Raw genomic sequence first — 11875 nt, 5'->3', positions numbered from 1 at the left:
CGGACTTTTCAGATATATCTACCTAGTGATATGTAATAATAGTATTATTGTAATGCTATAAAATTGACAATATATTAAAATGTTAAATACATGTTTGTTGGTTTACTTATGATGTTGTTTTCCTGAATAAGGAGGGATGTTTACACAAAAATGCTAGTTATTTTTCATCTATGTCCAATTGTTTTTATTGAATTATGTATATTACTGTATGAATATTTCTCTATCAATATTCAAGGTAAAGTCAGTATTTGTAATTTTCATAGTGTTACTCAAAGTATTCAAAGTGATGCATTCTAAGTCCTATCCCCCATTTCTATCAGAACAACAAATTGTATGATGTACAGCAACCATTGTGGATATTTTTTTTTATGTATATATTAACTTGAAACATCAAAACAATTTCAAGAACTCAACCCATTTCTAGCAGTGTATGATTGAAATGAAAATTAAGGAAATTAACCATTGTTCAGTTCAATACATCCAGGGGTGTTGCTACTACAGCCTCACTTGGTCTGATTTGATCAGCAACTTATAGTGGCAAATATTTAGCTAGTGTTTGCAAAGTAACACAGATGTGGTGTTAACTGTTTGTGCTTGCTTCTGTTTGGCTACATTTGGTATTTCCCATTATACCATATTGTAAGTGTCAATATTCAGGAAAAGTTGCATTGTTTGTAGAAGTTTTTGATAAAAGAATATGAAAGCTGGAGTGCATGACTTTTTGCTGTAGTAGCCTGGTGTCATTTTCAGGTGATTTTATGAAGGTAAACATAGTGAATGACAGTACACAATGGCACTGCGCTGTGGTGCGGCACTTCTCAGAGGCTGCAGACAAGTCAACATATTAGTTAGAAGGAGAAGCTGTTCATACAGTTTGAAATGCCTGTGGACAGCACATATTGTAAGAATCAACCACATTCATTCATAAATCAACATAGACTGACTTTCCTGCTTTATCCATATTAAACTTTATTTTCTGTGCTGATTTTGGCTGGAGAGCATTTAGTTGCAATGAATTATTCAAATTTTAAGCATTAATCCATTGTTGCAGTCTGCAGCATTTAGTTTGAATCACAGGCACCTGATAAACAAAGCTACGGTATCACACTCACAAAAACAAAGAGATTTTATGAATTAGATAATTCACATACAAATAAGTTATTTTCTGTCTTTCTTAAAAGGAGAATGAAAACAAATTTGGGACCACCACAGTAGTGCTGTTTCAGTTCAGTTTGTCCATTTTATGTCTTGTTATGCTCTTTTCTATCATTAGGTGGTAGTATTAAGCTATGATTCTCCAGGACAAAGTTCTGATTCATACACCACACACTGAAGAGGAACGAGATGCTATATTCACTCACTACTGTTTACAACCTCTCCTCTTATTTCTGTTGCCAGCCAGCACTCTAGCTATTAGTGCACCACCACTAATTTCAGATACACTCTCAGTCATTTTGTAAGGTAAGTGAGGTCAGTGTTAGTTCATGGATTGACTGAGTTCTAATTTACAGTTCTCACTGTTCTCGAGTTTTTACACTCATCAGGTCCCAATCAGCCCAAATAGCAAAGAGAAATTAAAAATGCATGCCATGTAAGAGTTGGTCTTAGAAGGATGTGACTTTTCAAGTGGACAACTCTGACCGTTTTGCTAAACATTGCAGCATCTGTACAGAGCCTTCAACCGCTGGTGTTTGAATGTGTTCTCCTGAGTCCTGTACTGTTTGCATTTTGTCACATGTAATGTTTATGTAACATAATCCCACACATCATCACCTGGATGGTTTATCAGGAGAAGGTGACCCATAAGTGCTAATTTGTGATAGGTCACCTGCCACCTGTTTGTCACCAAATGGTCACCTATTCATGATACCAATAATATCTTTTCACTATAGAATATGTTTCGAAGGTGAACTCCACTACCTCTGCAGTAAGCCGCTGTCTAGTCATGTCGACATTTATTCAAAGCAAGATAATGATTACACTCACAATATTCTGAATATTTCAGTGAAATTGCATTGTTTTAAATCTCCACCAGATGGGGCTGTTATCTTAGAATTATATCTATTTTAGGGTATTGGCAGAGTTACAAAATATTCTGCTCACAGTGTAGACTGTACCTGTATACAAGTTTCTGACCAACTGAATGTTGGTGAATTTGAGACTTGAAACTAAATTTCCCTCAGAATTTGTCCTCAGAGCAGCATTTCCCTCTACTGTGGACATCATGTTAAGGCTCCCACTGCTGCACTTTATTGAATGTTACTGTGTGCTCCTCTGTTGGTAGGGTGGAGCTAAAACACATCTTCTATAAACAAACACATCTGTGATTAGCGGTCTTATATTTGTCACTACACACAGAAAAAAAACATCATTCTTTGTGATACATGTGTATACAGTATGTTTTCTTGTTATTTAAGCTGCACTTTACTTTTATACAGATGTAGAAAGAATTGCTAAAATCTCCTACCAATGCTGAATGTGTTTTCTGTATCTTTTTAACAGCCACCAAAACTCATGCAATTCTATAATTTCATGTTGTGGTAGATACTTTGGATTTTGAATGCAGCTGAAAACTCAGTCTTGAAAGTTGGATACAGGACAAGTATTGTATTACTATTACACTATGATCGAAGTAACCTTGTTGACTGTTTGTTATAACATTAAAATTCTTTAAAGCATTAAAATTATCAACAGTCTTTAGACAGTCAAGTGTTATAACATGAAATGAAGACACAAACTCAAAATGTTCCCTTATTAACAAGTACACAAGTGTATTATTCCATTTTATTTATATATGCAAGCAAATTTATGTTTTTACAAAAAAAAAAAAAATCACTCTCTGCCCAAGCTGTTGGCACAGATATGTACAAAAATGGATGAGTGAATAAGTTAAAGTCTGCTACTTAGCAACCAGAGTGAAGTACAAAAATCTAGAATACTATGGAGTAACAGAAAACAACTACTCTCCCAACGTCCAAAATGTCCATCCTGACATAATGCATGGATCTGAAACATGAGATGATCAGTTTAAGGTCACAGACTGAAATCATCAGCTTTTAGATTTGTGGTTCAGCTCTTTATGAACAAGAGCCAAATTTGTTCAGGCACAGAGGATCTGATTTTTCATTCTGTGATACAGAGCTGAGGTTTTATCACTGCAAAAACAGTCAAAAACAGATCAAATCTTTCTCACAGAGGACTGGAAATCAGATTTCATGTTATTGAAATCCATGCTTTATTATGCTGACATGGTAAGTTTTATGAGTCCTGTCACAAATGTATGCAGTCAGGATCATGGAATGGCAAAATGAGTCCATGTTCAGTCTTGTTCAGTGGGTAGACAAGAAGGACGCAGGATTAGTACATCAATGCACATATTCATCTTAACAAAAATACGTGGGAATAAATGGGGAGACTTAATCAAAAGGAGAGTGAGCCACTCATATCCTCTTCCTGATTTCAACAGCAGGCAGATCTTCTCATGGCTGTTGAAACAGTAGATATCACATTTTAGGTACTTTAGCGTCATTTAGGCTACATTAACACGACCTGGCAAAGATGGCCCAATTTGACATTTTTTCTTAAGTAAAAAACTGCATGCTTTCAGATCTATTTTGGGCCATATCCACATGTGGGCAACCAATTCAAGAGGAATCTCATATGTGCAAGTGTTCAGTCACTGCAGCCTACAAACAGGCTTGATTCTTCTTCACCTTCAAATGTGGTTGTATACCTCTGAATATGCTTTGCAAGTGGCCTAAATTATTATTTTGCCTTGTTAGCATGCATTACAGATGGTGATTTGGCAGTGTGAGCAGGGCAGACTGTGCTTGTTGCTTGGTTACATGGAGCTTTACTTATGCATCACTGACTCTTGTGTACACAACCAGGTCGTTTCAAGCACAGGAAATCAGACATGAGTCACTTTTAAAATCAAATATGGTCAAAGAAATCAGGATTAAATTGGACATCTGGAGCTGTTGTGTGACTGTAGCCTAAATGACCAGAATGAGGGAGAGGGTGTGAGCAGATGTGGGTGCAGAATAATGGGTGGCCAGAGCAATACATTACACCACACCTGCAAATCTGCTTTATTAGGATAAACAATAAAGAACACCATGATCATATCACTGAAGACTTGCAATCATAGATTCATGCACTTGTATGCCAGAAATTTTCGGGTATGAATTTTTATGTCTTTATTCTGTCAAACTGCTACAATATATTGCTCTGGTGGTAAACAACTGAGCAAGCAAGCTAGCTTAGCAACACCATTACTAACAGGAACTGCAATACTGCACACTGAAAAGTGGAAAACAAAACAGCAGAACAGCGCCAGTGGAAAAAAATGATTTTTTTTTTTTGTATTGTTTTAATCATTAAAATTATGACCATTGAATGCATAACCATGCCACAAACAACAACTAGAGTCAATGTCTTTTTTTTCTTTTTTTTTCTTTTTTTTTTTTTTTTACTTATTATAAGATTATCTTCATTATTATGAATTCATTCATTTTCATCATTATTTCTTCAGGTTATAACCAATGCTGCAAGACTATACACAGGTCCCACAATGGGGATCTCAATGCACTTACACACCAAGAATAAGAGAGAGAGAAAGAGAGAGCTCACAATGGTCAATAAGTGCACAAAAACTATTTTTTTCTTTTATCTGAGGTTAAAAACACTGACATGACATCCATTGTCAGGCAATGAAATGATAAAATACTGTTACTGTAAAACTAGACCCTTAAAAATACTGACTGTATGCAGCCGAGACACACTTGAACAGGAAACGAGTCTGGTGGAGTCTCCGGACATCCGCACTGATGGTGGGTTTTTGAAATTGACACTGGTGGTAGGTTTTTAATTTAAACTTTTTTTTTTGGTCAAATTCAGCTGCATTTGCATTGAAACTCTGTTTACCAATAGTTGTGGAAGAAAACAGATTCCACATTATGTGCGAGAAAACCCCTGTATGTATCTGTATTGACACTCAGCCACTAAATGTGTTATTGTATTTTTTGTTGACTGGCTGTCTCCATCACTTTATATTGGTCTCTGAAACTTCATAGGCTCTGCTTGGCTAACACCAACGCAAGTATTAAAACTACAGCCATGAGATTTGAAAACACAATCTTTTTACTGTATGAGACTGCTCTGATATGCTCATGGTCATTGCTATGAAACAAATCAATAAAGCACATTTCATCAGAGACTGAAGCACCATCTTGTGAGAGTTTCTGCCTCTTAAAGCACAATACAGATGTTTCTGCATGTTTTACCTTTTTACTGCAATTAACATCTTGTGTACATTACATTGTTGTCAAACCTTAAGTACATGGTTAGTTTTAGAAATGTTTTTCTGCCTTTAAATCAGCCAAAATATCCACTACCATCCACTAATTTTGGATAACCAGTGTCTTGCAAACACTTGGAAACCTCATATCTTTTGTGTGTTATTATTGTTGTTAATGCAGCTCACTTAGGGAGTAAAAGCTCAGGACATTAGAACTGAACCACCTTCTCCAGACTCTCTAACCAAGAGGAAATCATTCTCCTGGCTGCTCACCTCAACTGTTTCACATATACTGTATGTATATCTTTATACAGAGTTAATGTAGGTACAGTGCTTAATACTGCCCACAAAAAAAGAACTTTGTAGTAATTAAATTAAATGATTTCACATTTAAAAAGTTTCAAAGATTTAAAGTTGATAATAAAATAGTGAAATGTTATTGTTGAAAAGTAAAAGAGCAAGGAATTATGGCTCAGAGTGATGGCGGTGGTGGAGCGTGTATTTGTGTGTGTGTGTCTGTGTGTTTGTGTGTGTGTGTGTATGTGTGTGTATGTGCTGGTAGTCTCATCAAATCAAAGCCTTCAAAGTACAACGTCATCACCACCATCTCCATCATCATCAGCACTATCTTCATCATCAATATGGTAATCATTCTGAAGACAAACTGAATTCCCTCTCATTCATCTCTACTGGCAGATAGAGAATCATCGTTTTCCTTCACAGCTAGAACCAGGACAATCCTCTTATTCTAATGGCTGGCTCAACATAACATATAATACAAACATAACAGCCCTGTACACTGGTGACAGAGAATTAAAGTATTGTCATTTCCAAATCACCCTCATTTAAAACTGAAGTGCTATATACACTGCATTGGATTCAAGAATCAAAATGTCAGTCATAATTATCACATTTTAATTGTTCTTTTTGAAATCAATAATTTTCAGATACAATCCAAGCAGATTGCTTCAAGGTAAAATCTTGAAAATTTTCACTTAAATGTACTCACTATCTATCACCGAATGAGGTAGCACAATGGAGACTGAGTCTATGGCCCACTTATGAAAGTTTTGTCATATTTATATAGTTGCGATATTATGAAGTGGGTGTCGGCCTTGGTATTCCTAACTTTCAGCATATACAAACCGGACATTTCTTACTGCTGCAGCTTCACTTTAAGAGTAATTGGCAAAACATGACTTGATTTCTGTTATGAAGTGGTCATGGGAAATGTAATGCATTTTTCAGTGTGCTATTTATTTATATAGCATTTACCGCTATTCATCAAAAATGTGCCTACAAGACAAGACAACGGTCATTTTCAGCATTTTCTGGACAGAAGAGCTGCAGGCGACAGGCAGAAAACCTAGAACTTCTCAGCAAGGTAACCAACTCCATTCAGTAAAGCCCTGTCTCCTAGAAATTCCCTTTCTATACAGCTAATTAGCAACACCATCTGTGTTTTGAGGGAAATGTACTGGCAACTGAATAACGTTTTCTATTAACATAATGAGGAAATGTTGTTAATTAAGGTACCTGGCAAGTCACAAAAATGTTGATACTGAATATTTCATCTGTTTTTTGCCAAAATAGACAATCTTACAATGCACTTTCCACTCATACTGACTCAGTTTTTTTTAGGGAAAGATTATGGTCAGTTGTGGTACAGAAAAAAAACAGCAGTGACTTAAGACATATGATTCTTTAGTAATTTTTACGCAAAATGATGATCTCTCTCTATTCTTAACCAAAGTGCTTTTGTTGCTGAAACCTAATCACAAACAGGAGGTTGACTTTAACCCTGGATGCTGATTTCACAGTCCACCACCTCCCTGCAATGATATATAAAATGTCGTTTTTCATTCACTCAAAGAAATGTTGACTCTGTTGACTTCTCATAATTCAGGCATTACATTTGTCACTACAATGTAATCATGAATGCAAAGTAGTTGTATCTAAATGTCATTTCTAGGGTTGTTCAGTTCAAATCTGACCATGCTTGCTCATAGAAAGATGGAAAAAGGCCAATTATTGCCTGACTTCTTTATTAATGCACCCCCACAATTAAATCAAATTTGCTATTACTACCGGTAATTACAGGTGTTACCAAATCAACCAGGACTTAAACCTTCAAGATTGCCACTTTAAAGTTGCATCCCTGTAAGTATAGTTCTGCTGATCTAAAATTATATATATTGAATATGTAGAAGCACCTGAGGAGATAATTGAGACACCAATTAGCTGGGAACTTCCACTAAAACCACAAACCACCAGTAGAGCAAATCATTTGCACACCATGCACTTATTAGCTGGGCCATCATTGGTCTTAGTCATATCCATTAATACTATTCCAGTGAAATCAATCCACGCAGCCGCTAATCTTGAGTTTTATCTTTTTTTTTTCTAAATTTCTTCAGCTCCTCCTTTTAAATGTTAATTCTAACATCTCTCAGGTTACACAGCTCCATCCCATCCACTTGAAATGCCTCACAAACTCAACAAACTCTTCATGAGATGAGAAATACCTAGACCTTTAAAATGTTTTGGGGAAATGGATCCTCCATCTTGAAACACATCCTGCTCAGACCAAAATGAATGAGTTCAACCTTTACAACTTCAACCATGACACCGCCCAGAATTCACAGTAATAATCTGTTCATGTCACCAATGACAAGTTGACTATTATTATTTGTGATTTTTAAATTTCAATTTCAGCAAGTCACATTAGGTCTTGTTAAACAAAGGTATATATAAGAAAACATGACAATGTAAGAATTGATACTTTCAAGATGATTGGTGTGTACGCATGTGTATGTGTTTGTGTGTATTTGTGTGTGCGTGTGTATGTGTGTGTGTGTGTGTGTGTGTGTGCAGAACCACTGAAATATAGAATCATTACACGAAAAGTGTGAAAGTGATACACCCCCCCATACACACGCACACACACACACACACACACACACACACACACACACACACACACACACACACACACACACACACACCTGCCCCATTTAAATACGCCGATGCTAAAATTACACATAAATAATACTGATAAAAACGTGGCAAAATTCCAAAAAGTGAGAAATAACATTTTTCATCAGACTGATGACAACATGACACGTTAAAAGACTTTGTGCTGCTAAGATGTGCTGTTTCTGAGGACAAATCAGGTCTACACAAACTGGTATTGAAGGGAGAAGGACACAGAGCCTTGTTTCAGTAGTTGTTTTAAATGGCCTTTTTTAAATTCCCACTGCCATCTTAAGTGCTTTTAGTCTGAAATAAGTCAGCATATTAAGGAGCCTGACATGTGATATACATTACAGATAAACCAATATGAGAGGAATTTAGAAAAGAAGAGAATTCATGACATCAAGTCATCTGCATATTTTATCAATTAATATATAGTTTCATTATTTTTTATTAATATTATTATGAACTATTGAATCTGCATTTTATTTCAAAAACCAATCCCTTGGTAGGGCCATTTGTGGGACACACCAGTCGGTATGTGGAACAGCTAATGAAACAGGGGTCAAGATGAAGGTCAGAAGAGTAGAGAAAGAGGAGGGAGAGGGTTGTAGGAAATAGGATGGGAAAAGAGGTGGGAGGGAAGGAAACGCTAGCAAAGCTACCCATTTGTACCTGGGATGTACAAATTACTTCAGGGACCATATTTCTCTACAATACCAGCCAACATAATGTGGTGAAACGACACGACACAGCATGACACCACCATACAACACTGCCTGCACAATACCGACCATTCAGTCACATCTACAGTATGTGTGTGTGTGTGTGTGTGTGTGTGTGTGTGTGTGTGTGCGTGCGTGTCTGTGTAGATGGATTCCATGTGATGTGTATACTGCAGGTATTGAGGCTGTTGTGGGGATACAGTGACATTGTCTTGTTGAATGACCCCCACATTAAATGATGAGCCCATAGACACCAAACTCATTCATGTGTCTGCTGTAGATTGTTGGCTTTAATGTGCTTTGCTAACAACTCATAGTAGTTCTAAAGCTACCTGTGATCATTTCCATACAACAGTTTAGCATGATGAGTGATGGCAAGCCAGTAAAACTGCCACAAAGGGAAATATTGGCATTTTTCAAACATAAAGTGCAGTTGACCAAAACATAGGCAAAATAATTAGATATTTTAAGGCTACCACAGGGCCACAAAGAAAGCAAATTCAAAACTAACATTTCTTTGGGTTCTCTGTTCATTATTTGTCTTTTTTGGTATTTCATTAGTCTTTTTTGGTATTTCTTTAAGTGTTACTATTTTGTATGTTTCTTGTGCTATTTTATACATGCACTGTATTTTTTGTCGTTTTGCTATTTTTTAAATAACTTTTCACATGGTTGTCACGGTTGTCCTATTCGAATTTAAGTGAGTTGTTGTCAATTGTTCTGCACATTCACACATTACAAAGCTAGCTTGGGGCGCTGAGGTTTGAAGGGGATGGAGTGCTCAGAGCTTTTAGATTTAAGTCTTTATAGGAAGAACTCTTCAGAATTAACTATCTAGTTTCTTGGAACTATTTTAGTTGAGCAATCATATATTTTGATCAGTAAGTTTTAGCAGTACACAATCTCCCATTATGAGCAGCACTTCCTTTGACAAGGAGAGCAGTCTCTGCTTATCACTTTTGAAGTAATAATCTCTGAGATTTTCAATTAAATAAATGTCTGTTAAGTCACTATCTGTTGTGAATGTGGTAACCAAATGGTGATTGAGCCTTTGATGAGCCTGGCCTCAGCGTTGATGCTGTCAACTAACTGTAATGTAAACACATCTACAGAATTATTAGACACTCAGAGTAGGTTGACATAGTATACAGAGCAAGAAAGGCTGCAAATGGAGGATGATGGGTGGATGGATGGATTGAACAAAGATATGACTTTCACCCAGGAGACAAGAGTTGATGTCCAATGTGAAACCGAACGCCAGCATTGACTTATTTTAAGAGTTGATTCACGTAAGGTAATTAACTTAAGTTTCATCAGTATGTAATGTCAGGTAACTTGTTTTAAACCAAACCGTGATCTTTTCCTATACTTAACCAATTAGTTTTGGTGCCTAAACCTAAGAAAACTGTGACTATTTCACACTAACTGCGTGAAAGACTTTCTGGAGGGAAGGCTTTGTGCATCACTGGGATGAGAACATGTTGGACAGATGGAGCAGTCACCCTGGACATCTAATACTGCTGTTGAAGGTTTTACATTGGAGTAAGTTGAAAGCCCAGTGGGTCTTATACATATGCTGAAGGGTACCTAATGTGTCTGTATGGATGCCATAGGGGTGTGACAAAGCATTGGTATTTGACACTGCATTACAATACACTGACATTACGGCAATGAAAATGGGTTGTGGTGACCCACTGATGAAAACCTTTGCATATGAAATATTATGAACTGGGTGTTGCTGGTGACATTCACGGAAAAAATCCTGTCTTAAGTTACTATTAAAGTAGGCTGAATTTAAGAATTTAGAGAACATTTAAAAAATGTAACTGGTGAGACATGAGTTGACTTTTATTATGAAGTAGTTACAGGAAATGCAACGTGTTTGTTAGTGAGATTAGCACTGAACACTACTGTTCATCAAAAGTGTGTCTACAAAGCAAGACAATGGTCATTTTCTGCATTTTTATTTTTCTTACAGTGGGTGAGTTTGAAATATTTCAGGGAGTATTAAACAAGGAGCAGCCACAGTGAGCTGTTCTAGCTGCAGGTGACAGTCAGCACACCTCCAATTTCAATGCAAAGTAACCAATTCACTGTTCACTGATGTTCACGGATTCATTCCATTTGGAGCATAGATCAGATCAGTGGTGCTCACAGAATGATGCAAAAAAAGGCCAATTATTTCGTGACTTCTTTATTAAAATTACCATAGTTTGTTCTACTGACCCCTGAACTATTGGTTACCACCAGTAACTACAGGTGCCATCAAATCAACCAGGACTGAAATCTTAACGATTACAGCTTTAAGGTCAAGCCAATGGCTTCCATTCACTCAAAAGCCAAAGTCTGGGTAAAAAGTTAAAAAGTATACGGAACAAATCAACATAGTGGATAAAAAAGTGTTAGCATAGACCAACTGAGCCAATGATCTGCTGCGGACATGAGGATAATGATGGTGTCTGTGTTTTCATCATTTTACTGCCACTAATTTCCGACTACTCGTGTCTTTATTTGTGTCTTTGAATGTTTTTTTTCACTCACGTATATACTGTATGTTTCTGATATCTGTATGTACCTGTATGTGGTCTGTGTGTGTGTGTGTGTGTGTGTGTGTGTGTGTGTGTATATATATCATCTTGTGGGTGTCTTACAGGTAAGTGCGTGTGTATGTATTGTTTCTTGTAGATGTGTGTTTATGTGTAAGCATTGAGGCGTTCTTTGGAGCGTGTAGAGTGGATGTCATGCAGCTCCTGCTCCTCCTTCGACTTGATATCCTCATACTTCTGCATCCGGCTGGCATCCTTCAAATAGCCCCAGTTAGCAGCTAAAGCCATGAGGAAATGGACCTGAGGGAGGAGAGGAAAAGTCAGGGTTAATG

General features: G+C 36.8%; 1 protein-coding gene across 1 annotated transcript in view; it reads right to left on the bottom strand.

The window, feature by feature from the left end:
- Window positions 1-2746: 2746 nt before the first annotated feature.
- The window catches only part of gpm6ab (glycoprotein M6Ab), a 45702-nt gene continuing 36573 nt past the window's right edge, over window positions 2747-11875 (bottom strand). Inside the window, exon 7 of the mRNA XM_076727784.1 lies at window positions 2747-11843. Coding sequence (XP_076583899.1) covers window positions 11691-11843 — 153 coding nt within the window. The 3' untranslated portion in view covers window positions 2747-11690. The remainder of the gene's footprint in view (window positions 11844-11875) is intronic.

Source organism: Chaetodon auriga, chromosome 4, assembly GCF_051107435.1.
Source record: "Chaetodon auriga isolate fChaAug3 chromosome 4, fChaAug3.hap1, whole genome shotgun sequence".
Classification (NCBI taxonomy): Eukaryota; Metazoa; Chordata; class Actinopteri; order Chaetodontiformes; family Chaetodontidae; genus Chaetodon; species Chaetodon auriga.
The sequence above is the reverse complement of the archived record's forward strand: the minus strand, read 5'-3'. Positions and strand labels throughout refer to the sequence as shown.